This window comes from Rhincodon typus, chromosome 22, assembly GCF_021869965.1.
Source record: "Rhincodon typus isolate 14 chromosome 22, sRhiTyp1.1, whole genome shotgun sequence".
In the NCBI taxonomy this organism is placed as follows: Eukaryota; Metazoa; Chordata; class Chondrichthyes; order Orectolobiformes; family Rhincodontidae; genus Rhincodon; species Rhincodon typus.
The window spans coordinates 30,176,751-30,195,327 of record NC_063353.1 but is presented as its reverse complement, the minus strand read 5'-3'; the positions used below and the strand labels follow the sequence as shown (position 1 = coordinate 30,195,327).

At 38.7% G+C, this 18,577-nt stretch overlaps 1 protein-coding gene across 5 annotated transcripts in view; it reads left to right on the top strand.

Annotated features, from left to right (window-relative positions):
- LOC109916979 (SRSF protein kinase 2-like) overlaps positions 1 to 18,577 on the top strand; it is a 185,115-nt gene that overhangs the window by 107,416 nt on the left and 59,122 nt on the right. For all 5 annotated transcript variants that reach the window (XR_007264453.1, XM_048610175.1, XM_048610172.1 and 2 more), the window contains 3 exons: positions 12,381 to 12,468; positions 16,979 to 17,066; positions 17,996 to 18,102. Coding sequence is in view for 4 of the 5 variants with exons in the window: in XM_048610175.1 (XP_048466132.1) it covers positions 12,381 to 12,468; positions 16,979 to 17,066; positions 17,996 to 18,102 (283 nt within the window). In the remaining variant the exon portion in view is untranslated. The remainder of the gene's footprint in view (positions 1 to 12,380; positions 12,469 to 16,978; positions 17,067 to 17,995; positions 18,103 to 18,577) is intronic.

Sequence of the window (18,577 nt, the reverse complement as noted above, 5' to 3'; positions counted from 1 at the left end):
AGTGTGTGTGTGTGTGTGAGAGAGAGAGGCACGAGGACTGGGTGGGTGGGTTGGTGTGTATGTTTTCGAGTGAGAGACGAGAACAGGGTGTGTGTGTGTGTGAGTGAGAGACGAGAACGGGGTGCGTGTGTGTGTGTGTGTATTTGTCGGGGAGAGACGAGGACGGACTGTGTGTGTATGGGAGAGACGAGGGTGGACTGTGTTTGTGTGTGTGTGTGTGTGAGAGAGAGACGAGAACGGACTGTGTGTGACTAATGCAAAATAACTGCTCAATTAATTCATCTGACATTTTTTCATTTTCCTTATCAGTTCTCCAGAATCACATCCTATAAGGCCAGTGCACACCTTGTCCCTTCTTCTTTCTTGAATCTCCTGCTATCTGTTTTTACATTTCTGACTAGCTTTCTATCGTCCTCTGATACCTTTCTCTTACAAGTTTTTCTAGTAATGCCTTGCTTTTTTTTACATTCTGCCCAATCCTCTGCCACCTTTCTTTGTACACTTATCAAAATTAAAGAAAAATTATATACTATCTTTAGCCTTTCTGGGTAACCATGGATGAAGCATCCGTCCCTTGAAGTTTTTTCTCATTGATTGAAATGTATCTATTCCGTGTATTCTGAAATAACCCATTAAATGCACTGAGTGGACAGTCCACCTCAACCTTCTCCTGAGGTCCCCAGCATTACAGATGCCAGCTTCAATTTGCTGTACGAAATATTGAGAAATTGCTGAAGGCACTGGATACTGCAAAGGCTATTTGTCCTGACGACATTCTGGCAATGGAACTGAAGACTTATGCTTTAGTACTAGATACACCCCTAAGCTATTCCAGTACAGTTAAAACATTGACATTAACCCTGCAATGTGGAAAATTGTCTCAGTATTTCGTATCTACGCAAAACAGGATATACTGAACCCGGTCAATTACTGTCCCATCAGTCTGCTCTATTATCAACAACATGATTGAACATGTCATTGAGAATGCTATCCAATGGCACTTGCTCAATAACCTGCGTTCAGCCAGGCTCACTCAACTCCTGGACTTATTACAGTCTTGGTTCATACATGCAGAAAAGAGCTGAACTCCTTTGGTGAAGTGAGTGACTGCCCTTGACGTTACTGTGGCTCTTGACTGAGTATGGCATGAAGGAGCTGTAGCAAAACTGGACAATGTGAAATCAGAAAAACTGTCCTCTGATGGTTGCCCTAACTAGGTTATACCAACCACAAAGGAAGATGGTTGTGGAGGCCAGTCATATAATGCTATGGCATCACTAGGAGTTCCTCAGGGTAGTGTTCTAGACCCAAGTGTCTTCAGCTGCATCATTAATTACCATCCCTGCATAATTAGATCAGAAGTAGGGATGTTTGTTAAGCACTATTTATCACTCCTCAAATGTTGAAGCTATTGGTGTCCATATGCAGCAAGACCTGAACATCATCCAGGTTTGAGCTGATAAAATGCAAGTATCATAAGTAAATGCCAAGCAAGGACCATCTACAACAGGCGAAAATCTAACCATCTCCCTGGACTTTTAACAGCATTATCATTACTGAACATCTCACTGTCAGCATCCTGAGGATTGCCATTGACCAGAAATTGAACTGGGCCAGTGGTGTAAACACTGGCTACATGAGCAGGTCAGAGGCTAAGAATTCTGCTCCGAATAACTCCCCTCCTATCTCAACAGTGCCTGTCCAGCATCCACAAGCATATTCAAGGTTGTGATGGAATAATCTCCACTCAATTGGTTGTGTGCAAGTCCAACAACACTCAAGCTTGACACCATCCAGGACAAAACAGCCTTCTTGATTGGCACCCCATCTAACATTTTTATTCCATTTATTCATTCACAGGATGAGGGCGTTGCTGGCTAGGCCAGCATTTATTGCCCATCCCTTAATTGCCCAGAGGGCAGTTAACAATCAACCACATTGCTGTGGGTCTGGAGTCACATGTAGGCCAAGCGAGGTAAGGATGGCAGCGTTCTTCCCTAAAGGACATTGGGAACCAGATGGGTTTTTCCAACAATTAGCAATGGATTCGTGGTCATCATTAGACTCTTGATTCCAGATTTTAATTGAATTCAAATTCCACCATCTGCCATGGTAGGATTCGAACCCAGGTACACAGCACATTACCTGGGTCTCTGGGTTAACAGTCTAGCGATAACATCTTAAGCATTCACTTCCTCCTCCAGATGCGTAATGGCAGTAAGTGTGTGCCTTCTGCAAGATGCATTGTAACAACCCTCAAAGGCTCCTTAGAAGGGACCTTCCAAACCCACCTAGAAGGGCAAAGACAGCAGATACATGGGAACACCACTATCTACGAATTCCCTTCCAAACCCCACTCAATCCTGACTTGGACCTTCACTTCCGTTCTGAAGAAGGGTCACTGGATCCAAATTGTTAACTTTGATTTCTCTCCGCAGTTGCTGCCAGACCTGCCGAGATTTTCAATCAATTCTGTTTTTGTTTAGACTTTCACTGTCCCTGGGGCAAAATCTTGGAACTCCCTCCCTGACAGTACTGTGAGTGCATCTAAACACACAGACAATAACTATTCAGAGAGGTAGCTCACCACCACCTTCTTAAAAGTAATTATGGATGGGTGATAAATGCTAGCCAATACAGCCTGCGGACAAATAATAAAAATAAATTTTGGCAATATGACATTTAATAAAGTTTAATAATGGCTATATTTCCACCATTTACAGCACTTGAGATGATCAGTTAAATGTTTGTTCATAAAAAAGGTGTGTCATCTTTCAGCTCAACTTGAATATTCAGATTCTCCCAACTTTGACCCCTGTTCCCTCAGACGCTGTTGCTTTATTTATTAATATATTTCAAATGACTCCTCACTCCATCTAGCCTTGCTTCTTTATTGTATACAAATGGAATCAGTCTGAACCATCTTTTGTGCCGGTCCATTCTTTTACTTGGGAATTCCTGTTGTTGGAAATACTGAACCCTGTTTGAAATGTATTTATGTTTAATCTTCTGATGATCTGTCACGTGTACAGAGATTAATGCATCTAGCTTCGATGCCCTGCTCTCTAGCTCATTTCCTTCATTTGTAAATTTAATTGGCTTCCATCTCCACTGAATAATTATTTGATTAATTTATTGTCACGTGTACCGAAGTACAGTGAAAAGCTTCGCTTATGAGCAGTACAGGCAGATCATAGTAAGCAAGGATGTACAGATCACTTTATTCACCATTCTCTTTGCAAATGCAAAGCTCTTGCCTATACCTGAAGGTACTTAATCATTTGTTTATATTTCCACAGTACCTGTGAATTTTAATACTGTATTTACTTGCTTACTGAACATACTATCAGGATGCTTTACAAGGTAGGGAATTCAGGTTCCAAGCCAAAGTTTAGAAAACTACTTGGCAGAGGACCAAAGTGAGTTTGAAGGGATAAGCATGCAAAGATGTTTGAAAGTTGAGGAACATTGGAAAAAAGATTCCAGTCAATCTATGATTGCTAAAGGCTCAGTAGATGTTATTAGAATGGAAAGATTGATTTGGGCACTTCATACTCTAAGCAGATTAGAAATGGAAGCTATAAGATGAATTGTAGGGCTAACTGATACTGTGTTGATCAGATGGAGCAAGATCATGAAATAATTTGTCAATGCTAATGGGAGTTTTGAAATCATTGCATTAGAGATAAGAGGTTTAAAGGTGGCTAATGGGTGAAACAAATTTAATTTGGGTTAGAATGTAGGCAGTGGAATTTTGGATAAAATGGAATTTAAGATGGACCTAAAGAAGCTGCTGGGGACAACATTAAAGAATTCAAGCATCGAGATGACACGTATGGCTGAGGACTTTTTGAGTGACAGTATATGAAATCTGAAGCTCACCTCATGATTACTCGGGATATTCAATGTGATGAGGAACTTTGGGAGTAGCATGTGGAGTTTTTGTTGTGAACAGTCTTGAATGGTTTGGGCCTATAAGTGCTTAGTTCATGGAAATTTTGATTCCGCCACAAGTTAATGTTTCAATATTTATCTGACAAAGCTGGCATAGAGTTATAAGATGAAGTTCAGTAGCCTGCAGAGGAAAGCAGATTCCATGATTGTGGATTATGTTTCCAAGCCACAGCATATTTATGAGGAAGTCTAGAAGATCTAGGTTGAAATGTTGGGTTGTGCAGAAGGTAATCTTACAGGAGAAGCTGCTGCAGAAAATAGACAATCTTGAGAATACAAAAAGATCTATAGTAAGGACATACACTGCAGATGAATTTTGAAGTAAAGTACACCTGAGGAATTGACAACGTTGAAACTAGGGAAAAAAAGAAATGATATACAGGCACTATGGTCACAGCTGAAACAGATATCCTTGCTGACTTTGAATGGGACAGAAATGTTGTAGAGCCTGTGGTTGTGAAATCCAGGAAATTGCATAGGTGAGAATTTATCGTAAAATTTTGCCACAAAAATTGAATACATAATAGGGGTATAATTTAGTGAAAGGAATTTGAAGAATGTAGAAATGACATTGAATTTGGTGTCTTCAGTTGTACCATGAAATATTGTGTTTGTTTAAAATGACTGTTACTAGCACCATAGCTGTTGGCTTAATTTTAGGAACCAAAAGGGCATTGTCTTCAATGACTAAACTAGAACACAGTGGCATTGTGAAAAAGAGCCTAAGTCATAGACTTCTCCTTAATTTTTAATATTTTTTAATTTAGCCTTTTTTTAATCAACATGCTCAGAGATGTTTTTACACACTTCTGGAGCAGGTGAGACTTTAACCAAGCCCCCTAGTCCGGGGATAGGGACACTACCACTGCATAACAAGATGGCCGTGTAGACTTCTCTTTTAAATTAGCCAATTTTATGACCCATTGTTCAGTGATTTGGCAGATGAGATGACATGATATGCATCATCTGGAAAGCAGTGGAGGATTATTGATCTCGCCAGAAGCTTCAAGAAGAATGAGGAAAGAAAACACTGAAGCTGCAGTTGTATAGAGCCATCATTGGAGACTTTTTGGCCTCAGCTGACTAGATGTTGTAAGTAAGATGGAAGCTGAGCCGGTGATTTTAAAGCAGAGTAAAGAATTGTGGCATAGATTTGGATGGCAATAATACATTTGGGAGCTTAAAGGCGATGTTGTTGATTCTATTCAATTTTGAGTTTGGGATTAAGTTTGTTAAAATAGAGGCGGTATTACATGCGCATTGAATCAAGGACGACATGATGAGTTCTACAAGGGGAACTGGGACTGGAGAGAGACATGGAAGAGACAGGGAGAATTTTGCAGCAGAAATGGAGAATTCTGATGTGGCTGTATGTGGCATTGGGAAAGCTAAAAGACTAAGCTATTGAGTAAAAACAGGTTAATAATTTCGCAGCAACCTCGAAGCTGTAGATGATAATATATAATAAAGTTGAAAATCTCAAACCTTAATATTTTGGATTAGTTGAAGTTTGTGGGAGGTTGGTCCCAGTTTGAAGTTAGTGAAGATTAGCATTGAGGTGTTGAATATGTTGGGGTGGATGACATTGGAATGTTGTAGAGGTGGAAGCTACTGACTGGATGTAGGGAAGGAAATTGAGTTAAATGTCAAGCAGTGTGCCAAGGTTCTGCGCCTCCTGACACAACTTGAAGAGCACTGTCTTGACAGGCTAAAGAACCTTTTGATTAAAGTTTATTTTCAGCTTGCTTAGATATTTGCTGATTATAGTAACCACTTTTTGGACCAGTGATGGAATTAGAGCTGGGTGTTGTCAACATAAATGTAGAAGCTGATTCCATATTCTAAATGGCATCACAAACAGAAGAGGAGTAGAGAAAAAAAGATTGAACTTAAGACAACTGAGATATCAGCTGAAGAGGCAATACTGTTGAATTTAACAAGGGCTGCCTAAAGAAGATATGAATGGAACCGGGTAGGAGTAGTGCCATGGAAATGGACTGAACAAGAGAGAAACTGTAATGATTGGCAGTGTTGAAAATGGAATGTTTGAGGAAAATGAGGACAGACAGAAGCAAAATTACTTTGGCAGAAGAAAACGGTTTTGATCTCTAGTGTTTTATGATAGAAGGATTTTGAATAAGGAATTGTAGAAGAATTGGAAGTATAGTTGCAGAAAATGAGAAAAATAATTGATGATATCTTCAGTTTATGTTGCTTGATATCTTGGCATGCTTAGAGCTAATCATGTGTTCATTTCACAATTCCATACAGTTACCTCAGTTTTCTGAAATTGATCTGCTGTGAACAATTAATGAGGCCAACTTGTGTCTATAAATAACCTGTTCCTTTTGTAGGCAGTTGGCAGCTTGATGTATGATTTGCATAACTCACTCATCAGGCAGCAATGCCTTTTAAAATGAATTTATTGAAATTTTGTATGTACCAAAAAATGTAAGTAAACAGCCAGCAACTTGAAAATGTTCTGTTGAAAATTTGACATTTGGCAATAAACAATTTTAATAAAGCATTTGTAAATTTCAAAATATTTAGATGGTACATCTGGTGGAGTAGAATGTGATTATTGTATTGTGTGTTGCTGTAGATTAGTAGAAAGAGTCCTGTAATTACCCTAAGGTGAATGGTGGCGGTTTCAAATAGTCACAATCCCAGAGAAGAATGAAAAGTGGACTAAAAATCAGGAAATAGGGCAGCAAATAGGGCATTATGCTTAATTTAAAAACCAACCAGAATTTGAAGTGGGAATAGATCATTTTTTGCATCTTGCTTTAACAAAAATTGTAGACTCATTTATTATATACATGTCACAACATACTGAAATGCTGAGAGTCTTGAAGCTTTAATTTCAGTTGCATTTTATATTTTGATTGCACTTGCATTAGAAAGGCTCAGAAACCATACTTGGCTCCAGTATATTAACTGGATAGAGGGCAGAAGGAGCGATGCGTAGGAGCCGTAGAAACTTGGAGTTGAAGTGCTGTTGATGGTGAAGCAAGTTCACTGTAGGAAGGATGTTGGAGAATGGAATGAACGAAGAGTCATACATCACAGCTGGGGCGAGAGAGCCTGTGATTACTTTGGGTTGACAGAATTCTTCCTTGTGGGATCAAGCAAACACAGTTCCTCCCAAACCACAGGAAATGTTTTATAAGGCCATTTAGCTCTGGAACCAGCAATTCCCACCTCCCATCTAAGGCACGTTAATCAACGTCTATCGCATGTTCTAGCCCCTGTTCATCTCGTGCTCCCTCGTACCCTCTCATCTATAAGACTGTAAGATGTAGGAGTAGAAGTAGGCCAGTCAGCCCATCAAGTCTGCTTTGCCTTCAGTAAGATCATAGCCCTCAATATGTTTTTTACAGCCTTTTCCCCATAACTCTTGATTCCTCTTACTGATTGAAAATCTATCTCAGCCTTGAATGTATTTAACCTTCTAGCCTCAACATACCTCTGTGGTAAAGAATTCCACAAATTCACTACTGTCTGAGAGAAGAGATCCTCCTCATCTGTCTTAAATGAATGAACCCTTATTTTGAGATTATGCCCTCTGGTCCTAGACGCTACCACAAGGTGAAACAACCTTTCTGCATCCATCCTGTCAAGTTCCCCTAAGTTTATTGTATACTTCTTGTATAAGGTCACCTCTCTTGTTGATTCTGATGAGTTCTGGCCTAATCAATTCAACCTCCCCTCCTAAGACAGTTCCTGCATAACCTGTGTCAGTCTAATGAACATTTGCTGGAATGCCTCTAATGTCAGTATATCTTTCCTTAGATAAGGAGCCCAGAAATGTTTACAGTATTCCAGCTATGTCCTGGATAGTCCCGTTATGGTTTAGCAAAAGTTCCCTACTGCGATTTAAAAAAAAAAAGTGCTGGAGAAATTCATCAGGTCACTCAGCATCTGTAGAGAGAAAAAGAGAGTTGACATTTCTAGTCCAGTGACTGTTTGTCAGAATCCATCCACCAACTGTCCCCTGTTTCTGTCTAGGAAGATGAAGCATTTCCTGCCCAGAAGACTTATCAGTATCTAGTGCTTTTTGCCATTTTTTGATATCACGTGATGTTATGACCAAAGCTGGAGGAGTGTACCATTGCTGTGGTTCTACTTCCTGACTGGTTGCAATCTAAAATGCAAAAGGATGTGTCGTAGAAGTTTCTGATGTTTGTTGCTTTGTTCTTGCTGGTGTAGTCAAGACGCTAATTGCTCATGATCATCTCTGATGTCTTGCATTCATAACTTAATCAGGAAATAAAAATACCCTGAAGTCAACAAGATGGTTTTCTTTTAACAGGCTACCAGCGAACTGACCCAAATAAACCAAGCACCTGTACAAGTCAGTCACTGTTTAAAGCAGCCCAGCAAGAGTTCAAGCAATGCAAGCATCAGTAATGTGATTTGCACGAAGCCTTGTTTGAAAAAAACTACAATGTTTACAGTAAACACAGTTTCTTTTTAAAGAAACTATTCCAGATATTTCCACCAAACTTGAAGAATAATGGAAAATGGATTTACCTCAAAACATAACTCATTTAAGCAACATTTCATGTAAAGTGTTCTTCTTAAGACCTCCACCCTTGGAAAAATGAAACAAAAATTTTAAATGCTTTCCATTATAAAATATGGACCACACAAAAATAGTTTTAAAGTTAAGACAAATTCACACACATCCTTAATATTTCTACATGCAACCTGTACAATTAAGTCTGGTACCATTTTATTTAACATTTCATAGAACGTTATATTTTTGATAAAGCATTAGTAATTACATCCCTGACATTGCAGGGTAAAAGCAGTCTTTAAGGCTGTAATAACAGATTCCATCAAGATAGGCTGGGATTGTTTTTTAAATTTTCCACAAAGGTTAGCGGGTTATTATTGGTGTGCACTAATGTGTCTCTATAATCATAATGTGAGCACCTATTTTTAAAAAGTAGGGAATCTTCTTCGGTGTTGATTTAGCTACTTAGTGAAATATCCTACTGTTTTCTCTATGTCTGGCGCATCTTCTTGTAATAGAACTGCACCCACTCCCAAATCATGAGCATCAACTATTATCTTTAAGAGCTTAGTGAAATTTGGTAGAGCCAACAGTAGTTCATTGATCAAAATGACTTCCAGCTTCTCAAAAGATGTGTATATCACTTTTCTTTCCACGCTACTTTCTTTTGGCAAAAAGTCTATCAATGCAGTAAATATAGCCCTGAAATTTGGTACAATCCTGTGATAAAACCGAACACCCCCAAAAACCTCTATTTCCCCTTTATTTTTAGGGACAGAGAACTTCATTAATCCTTTTTCTTTTGCTATTCTTGGTGTAGCGCTTGTACTTGTCCTACCAAATGCCCTGGGTACGTTATTCATCCCTTTGCAACTTCACTTTTGGCAAGGTTTATCGCTAAATTAACCAATTGTAGTTTACAAATCAAAGATTCCAGTTGTTCTAAGTGCTTTCCCCAAGTGTCACCAGTACATCATCTAGGTAAACTACATAATTAGAAACTATTAGGGAATCAGTAGCTCCCACTTTGTTCATTGGTCCCAGAAGAGTTGCAGGTGCATTTTCTAGCCCAAAAGGCATGGCTCAACACTGGAAAAGACCATCTGCTGTGACAAAGGTTGATATTTCCTTACTTCTGAGTGTTAAAGGAATTTCCCAGTATCCTTTTAAAATGCATATTTTGGTAAGACAACTGGCACTGCCAACCTTATTACATTCTTCCAAGTGAGGAAATTTGTGTGAGTCTGCCTTTGTGACTGCATTGACCTTTCTGCATTTGACGCAGAATCAGGTTGAGCCATTCGGCTTAAGTACTAACATAACTGCAACACTCCAAATGCTTTGACTGGGTTCAGTTAGGCAGTTTTCCAACATGTATTGGATTTCTGCTTTCACCTGGTTCTCTTTCTCCAGACCTAGCAATTTAAGTGCTTCAATGTGGGCAATTTGAAGCAACATGACTTTACCCAAGCACTGGGCAGTACACACATCTAGAACATTTAGTTTTGCCCATTGTATCAGCTGTACATCCATGCAACAGATTGCACAACATTAAATTTAGTCTGTACTTAGCTGAAACCTGTGCTGAATGTTGTCTTCAGCTGTTATCAGTTATTGTTGGTGTAAACATCGTCTATGATCAAAAAGGACTGGTGGGTTTAAATTAAAGAAGAGGCTGAATAGACCAGGACATTTTCCCATGGAGCATAGGAGGTTGAGGGATGACCTTATAAACGTTTATGAAATCATGCAAGGCGTAGATAAGGTGAATAGCAAAGATCTTTTCCCTATGGTAGGTGAGTTCAAAACTAGAGGGAATAATTTTAAGGTTAGTGGAAAATAATTTAAAAGGGACCTGATCTTTTTCACACAGAGGGTGGTTTATATGTGGAATGAACTGCTAAAGGAAGTGGTAGATGCAGGTACAGTTACAACATTTAAAAGAAATTTGGACAGATACATGAATAGGAAAGATTGAGGGGGATATGGGCCAAATGCAGGCAAAGGGAACTAGTTTAATTTGGGATACTTGGTCAGCGTGGACAAGTTGGACCAAATGATCTGTTTCCATGCTATATAATGCTATGACTCTATAATACCTTATCTGATTAGATGAGAACCATTTTGGAGGGACGCTTTCTCTCTTAAAGTGGAGGCTGTCCCAAGCTTTCTCTCCCTCAAACATCTCTCCTTCTCCCACCCATTCCCCACCAGCTTCGCTTGAGTAATACATATTGAGTGAAGAACTGAGTTAACTAGGGTGGTGCCTCTGTGAAATGAGTAGTGATGTCCATAATAATAAGGACGTACTGGTATCCTGCTTTTGCTTTCGGTAAAGGTCTCCCACAATCCACCAACAAACTATTAAATGGTTCCTCAAACTCTGGTATTAGAATTAAAGGTGCTGATTTGATTGCATATTGTGGCTTACTCACAGTTGGCACATGTAGTTTAGAGTTATATAGCATGGAAACAGACCCTTTGATCCAACTCGTCCATGCTAACCATATGTTTTATGAGATCATACCAAAACCCATGTAAAGACCTGGCAGTTAAAATGATGGGTTTATCAGATTCTGATATATCCTGCCATAGGATTTTCATGAGCTGTTCTTAATACTTGACATTATTTCTCCAATACTTGGTGAACTACCATCCTCAGGATCTGATTTTTTCGACAGTGGCAGCCCAGAACTCCCTTAGCTTCAACTTTGATTTGATTCAATTAGGCAACTTTACTCAATTTTGCATTTACTTGCTGAACCTTGATCAGGGAAGACTTATTGAACACTTACTTCAGATTATCCAATCCCAACGTAAGTTTCTGTCCACATTTCTGTCTGTGATGCCAGTTCAAACTCCAGTGATGGACTTTATTTAGTTATTGATCAGATCACTATAAAAAGAGAAAATATCATGAAATTTTTTCCTATAACTGCTGTTTATCCTTGATTTCACCTGGCCTTTCCATTACTCCCGGAGAAGCCACAGCCTCCGTTCCTGCTAAATCATTGTGTAGGAGTAAGTCAAATCCGGCTATGGGTAAACAATGGACAATCCTTACAGCATTCCAGATGCTCAATCACACTGTGGGTGCACCTGATAAAATGGTGTACGGTAAATATTCCTCACTAATATCATTTACTAAAATGTTGACATTCACATTGCTCTGAGGTGGAAAAACCAAGCTTCTCCCCAGCAAAAGAATTTGAGTGGCTCCTGTACCTCTTAAGTATGACTTTAGGTTTACTTGGTCAGGTTGTTGCCCTGAGAAAAGAAGCAGTGAAAGGCTGTCGCCTATTTTGTTGAGTTGAAACTGATGCAGCATATCTATATGTTCTTTTTGCCTGCAAAGAGTAGGTGTTTCAATACATGCAGCTTCCAGGATATAAAAATGCTGTATGCTGCGAGCCTGACTGATGATCCAAAATTGGTCATCAACATAATTCTTCTTTAACTCAGTAAGATATTATTCTGCAATTGGACAGCATTTGCTGAATAATCCTGAATGTACATGCATTGCACCTGTTTGAATTCCAGAAAATAGATGACAGCTCGTTGCTGGTTCATTCCTCAGGGCAGTGCCTTGATTATTAGAGTCAATGTGTTGTTTGAAACCTAAACACAGCTTGTCAATTGCCATTAATGAGTGTATCCTCCATGGCAACACTTTCAACAATCAGAGTATGTTTGCTAACAAATCATCTCTCCTGTCATGCAGTATCAATGTTGCTTTTCCCCTTGAATTGTGATTCTTGCGAATTGTCCTGAAGAGTTCAAGGCAAAAAGCATCAACAAAATTTTATCTTTTCTCAACAAAACTCCATTTCTTACTACTAAATGACATTATTATTTTGTGCATTCTGTTTGGATGCTCTTTTTAAAAAAATGTTCTTATTTTTTTAAGAGGGAAGAGGTTTGTTGCCATGAAAGTGGTAAAGAGCGCCCAGCACTACACAGAAACAGCTCTGGATGAAATTAAGTTACTGAAGTGTGTAAGTATAATTTCAATAAATGATCATTTGCATTTAATCAAATTAAGTTGTGTTATGACCTGGGTGCATGCTTCATAAATTAATGTTTATGGTTTTCTTGGGTTGCCAAATATGGTGATACATGTTCCTAGTAGTTTCACCGTATGAATTCCTGCCATTGGTTATCAGCATATCCATCTTAACAGCTGTGCACCTTGCCTTGCCAATTGGAAAGTGAATAGATTTTTCATTACCTGATTAGTGATTCTTGATCATCAAACAACCCTTTTCTACCATCTTTAACAATTTTGTATCTAATAAGCAAGAAAACAACAAACAATTATTTGAGTTTTCTTATGATTTATTTTTCTTGATGCTTGTAGTGCTGGAGATCAGTCTTTAATTCCAAGGAATTCCAGATAGTCTTGGAAGGTTGACAATCCTAGGGTTTTCCCATATTAATTATGATTTTTGAATTGGGGTGAAAATTGGTGAAGTCTTTAACTTGGACCATTTTTTAAAACAATGTAGTGGATCTCCTGCAACATTGCTTGTGGTATTCTGTGTTCTGGAGTTTGGTTTCTGGTTGTCAAGTTTGGCAGTAAAGGCAGTAGCAAATTTACAGACTGTCAAGGTGACAATAATGCACACTTCATACTGAAATATATCACTCGTTATTTGTAATTCCGTTTACTTAGGCTTTACAAAACACTTTGTACTATGCATAGAAAACTTAATTAAATATTGAGTGAGCAGGACTATTGCTCTACAGTCTTTTATTTGGTAGGCAGACTTTTCACTCCAGACTGATGGTCTGAGCGTGCCAAAAGTTACATTTACTTTGTCAATTTGTGCACATGTTCCGTTGTCAATATAGACTCTGCAGAAAAAGATTATCCACTTCTGCCCGGTTCTGGTCATTAAGTTAAGTCTAAGGCTCAAGACTGGGCTTTTTGCAGCAGGTTGGTACGTTACTTCTGTTCACTTCGTGCAAATCATAAGGCAAAAGTTACTGCATGTTCAGTCAGCCCCGAACTCCAGCAGCTGTTTCATAGTTACGGACAAAAACGAAATGACAAAGTAGGTCTATGGAAGCCCTGATCTCTGCCTGAAATCGTCTCGGATTGCCAAAATCGCCATCCAGCACAGCAATAGACAACATGACAGGAACTTGGAATTTGTACCAGTGTCAAGCTAAGAAGCTCAACCTTCACTTGTGCTGAAGATCAGAAAGCAGGGCAAGATAAGAGGTACTTGCCAAAGCTGGTATATCAAGCATGCTCATCATGTTTAGATGATCACCGCTTAGTTGGGCTGGTCATGTGGCCAGAATTCCTAATACTTACTTACCAAAGCAATCTATCATGGAGAGGTTGAGCTTGGGCGCACTTCCTTGACTGTCAAAGGAGCTATAAGGGTACTCTGAGTGCTTCACTTAGGAGTTTTGATATCAACTTTCAGTTCTGAGAGAGGCTCACCCAGGATTGCTGCACTTGGTGCAACCAAAACTCTGAAGTCATTCATCCTATCAATCCTGCCACTCATGCAGCAGGTAAATTAACAAGGATGAAGTCAAGTTGGTTCTTTTCCTCATTCTGGTTCTCTCTCCATCTGCTGAAAGCCCTGTCTGGCAGCTATATTGGAATCCAAGAATATTCCAGCACAGAAAGAGGCTCGCAGTCCATTGTGTTCACACGAGACATAAAGGACCTATCTACTTTACTCACATCTTCTGCACTTGGTCCATTGCATTGTATGTTATTACTTTTCAACTATACTTTGAAGTAATACTTAAACCTCGTGATAGTTTCTGCCATTCCCTACCATTCTTTCAGGTAATGAGTTCCAGACACTACTCTCTGGGTGAAAATGATTTTTCTTAAGCTCCTCTAAACCACCTCCTCCTTACCTTAAATCTGTGCCTCCTAGGGGAAAAGTTCCTCCCTAGCTACCTTACCTATGCTCCTCCTCAATTTTGTAGATCTCAACAGGCCCCTTCCCAGCCTCCTTTCCTCAAAGGGGAACAACCCAACCTATCAAGTTTCTCTTCAAAGCTAAAACACTCCATCCATCACAACATTCTGGTGAATCTCCTCTGCACCCTCTCTTGTGCAATCCTATCTGGTTTATAGTATGGCGAATGGAGCTGCATGCGCAATAGTCTAGCTGTGGTTTAACTAATGTGTTATACAACTCTATTGTATTGCATTGTTGACTGTCCAATAACCAATATTTGAAGAAATGGTGCATATGTGAGACCTACCTAGCTAACGCTCTCTGGATGAAGACACAGTTCAAAGGCATTTCATAAAATTTTCTTCTATTTTCAACATAAACAATTGTTCTCATCAGCAATGCAGGAACTGTCAACTAATGATAACATTGTTTTTCTCAGAAATATTATTTAATATAGGGAGACAACAGCCTAGTAGTATTATTGGTGGATTGTTAATCTAGAGACCCATGTGGTGTTCTGGGGACCTGGGTTCGAATCCTGCCATGGCAGATGGTAGAATTTGAATTAAATAAAAAATAATCTGGAATTGAGCCTAATGATGGCTAAGCTTCTATTGATGATTGTTGGAAAAACCCATCTGGTTCATTAATGCCCTTTAGGGAAGGAAACTGCTGTCCTTACTTGGCCTCATCTACACATGACTCCAGACATATAGCAATGTGTTTGACTCTTAACTGCTTTCTGAGTAATTCAGATGGGCAATAAATGCTACCTAGGACAATGATGCCCTTAACTTGTGAATGAATGAATGAAATAGCTTAGACGTTACCATGTGTTCCTTCAGTTACTGTTTGGATGTGCAGTGCGCTAGGTATTCTTAGTTCCATAGGAGTAGTACGAAAGCCTCCATTCTACATTCTGTCACATGTAATATTTGACTATAGGTGTTCATCACTTGAAGTTCAAATGAATTTTAATCTTCTACCCCAAACAGAAACAGAAGACCAGTATTGAAGGCATAAGGCCTTTGCCGATATTTCTAACAAGTTGGCCATTTCAATGGGCCGGTTTAGTAATTTAAGAAAATGTAACTTAATATTTTCTTGTTATAAATTAACCTGTTCAGAGATGTTTATTACTATTTGGAAATCTTTTAGTCATAGTTAGCTATTTAAATGACAAAGCAAAACAATGATTGAAAACAGCCAAAATAGATGTGATTGATTTGGATACTTTTGTGATGTTTGATTTGCAAATGTTAAATTTGGAGGGAAGACAAAGGATTGATTACTATTCTTCTGGTTCATTGATACCATTTTGCTAATTTTGATCTGTTCATGTTCTGTCACGGAATGAAACCGCATGGAATGAGGGCATTTAGTCCATCATGCCTGTGCAGAAACTCTGAAAGAGTTAGCCAATTACTGCCAAATTTCTGCACTTACCTAATGACTTAATAACTACTTACTCTTCAAGTATTCATCCAATTGCTTTTTGAAACTTAGTATGTTTCCAGTACCCTTTTGACAGAATATTACAAATTATTACAACACACATTGTTAGACTAATTTTCCCCTTTTCATTATTGGTTGTTTCACCAATTAACCTGAATCGTGTCTGCTAAGTAGTGTTCTTGTGGTGCAGTGGTACTGTCTCTGCCTCTGAGCCACAAGTCCCATCTGCTGCAGAGGTGTGTCATAACACATCTGAACAGGTTGATTAAAAATATCAATGCATGCCAAGTAGCAACATTTATGGCGCTGGGAACAACTTTTCTGATGAGTCAGATAAAATTTAGATCAATGCAAAATGCTGGGATTGCTGGAATTCTGAAATAAAAACAGAAAGCTTCAGCGAGTTTGGCAGCAGCTATAGAGAGAGAAAGAGAGTTAATGTTTTGAGTTGAATATGACCCTTCTTCAGAACTCGGGAGGGAAGAGGTTCACTGGGTTTATAGGCGGTGTCAGAAGCAAAGGCAGTGGAGTGGCATTCAGTGTACCCCACCCGCTAAATTCTGGTTTTGATTCCCTTGTGAATAAAAAAATCTTCCACAGACTGCTGGGTGGCTTTGTGAGGCGCGGGAAGCCTGTATGAGTATCATTTAATTTCTGAGCCCCCATTAACTCCCAGTGGACTTGGTAACAATTGGATTTAAGTGACTCTTTAATAAGCTTAATTGATGTCCCATTGCATGGGTGCAACTTTCTGAAGTTGGTTCAATCTCACCATGAGCTTAATTTGGGACAATTTTCTTGCCACCAGAAGTCCGATGTGTGGCACCCCCCCCATAAGATCCTCCTGGCCCACCTACCAGTGGTCTGGCAAGCTTCATTAAATTCCACCTCGTGTTTCTTGTGCAGATGTGTTTGACATACAGAATTCAAAAGTTAAGAATTTAGTGAATTTATGAAGAAGGAAAAAGTAGTTTATCTATTTGGAAATATTTCTGCCATTTTTCAGTTGAAAATGCAATATTAGTTTACTGGTGGTGTGTTAACTATAGAAAACATTAAAGAGTTGACAGCAAATCCAACAGTGGCATCTTCTCATTAATTCTGAATTTTATTTTCCCAGGTACGAGAAAGTGATCCCTGTGATCCAAACAAGGACATGGTGGTGCAACTAATCGATGATTTCAAACTTTCAGGCATGAATGGCATACGTATCCTTCAGCAATTTATTTCAGTGCGCAGCATTTATTAACAGCATTCAGAAACATCTTACATTAGGCGACTAATTTCTATTATCCCACCATTCTGTTATAATGTTGTTTTCATCTTATGTTACAAATTCTGGGATACAGGTAGCATATTGAGAACTGCAAATGTGATCTCCAAATGATATGTCTCCATGACAATTGCTGGCACACTTCAGGAGTGGTCAAATAGTAGCTTTCTCTGGAAAATTCAGAATTTTGGGGATGAAAGTGTTCCTTTCAAGTTAATTTTGGTATTTTCACTTTTTTTTTTGCAATTTAATATATTTTCAGAAAAATACCTTAAGTTTGGACTTATCCAGCAGGATCTCCAGTCATATCAGGAATCCAGGGGGGAGTCTTCATATCTGTGCTTTCCATTTCTGTGGTTGTTGAAATCTCAACCTCAGCAGTCAATGCACAACTTATCTGACCCATGTCTCCATCATTTTAACTGAAAATCCTTCCTTTCACAGATCCACCATGTCATCCTTCCTGCCCTCCCTGGTGAGGAAGCTTGAAAACAGGATGCTAATGCTCAGGCTGAGTTCAAGAGCCATGGCAAAACCTGCTAGTCAGTCAAATGGATTCCTGATCGTTATCAATCATCTCATTTCAATGGACAGAATTTTATCCTCTTGTTATTTAAGCAACGTTAGTCACTGTGCTGTTTTTGTATGCAGTCTTACCATGTCATTTTTTACACTAATTAGGAAATATTTGTTTCTCCAGCAACCATATTTCCAGTGTAGGAATTGGTTGCCTCCTTAGTTTACAAATTTTAAATATGTAAGTTCACTGGCAACTGTGAAGATGTTATTTTAATTGCAAAGTAACTGGATATATAAAATTCTGGGACCAGATAGGTTTTCATTTTACCCTTGACCATGTTATAGATGTCTGCATGGTGTTTGAAGTGCTGGGTCACCACCTTTTGAAATGGATTATCAAATCAAATTACCAGGGACTTCCTATTCTTTGTGTGAAAAGTATTATTCAGCAGGTAAATCAACCGGATATTGAACAGATAAGCCTGTTCTTTGTTTCTGAAATGCTCTATATCCTTAAGTATTGACTTTATTCAACTTTTACAGATAGGATGGGCCTGAAATTTATGCTTGAACTAGTTTTTGTACTTTAAGATTAAATTGTGCAGGGATTGAGAAAGTAAAGATGGTTGTGTGGTATTTGCTTATGATGATAAGTATATTTAGACATATTACTATTTAAAGATAGTTAAAATATTTAAAGTTATTTTTGTTGACTGTGAGCTATAGGATAACATCTTATTTATTTCTATTTTTTACTTTCCTTACAGCTCAGAATTTGCCACAATCCTGCAAGGCACATTATTTTGCACTTTTGCAGCTATAAAATGCTGAATTTTCAAAAAGATCAAACTATTTTCTTTAGCAGACAAATAACATGTGCTGTTGGTTTGGCATGTCTTGACTAAGTAGAAAAAAAATCAAGTTGCT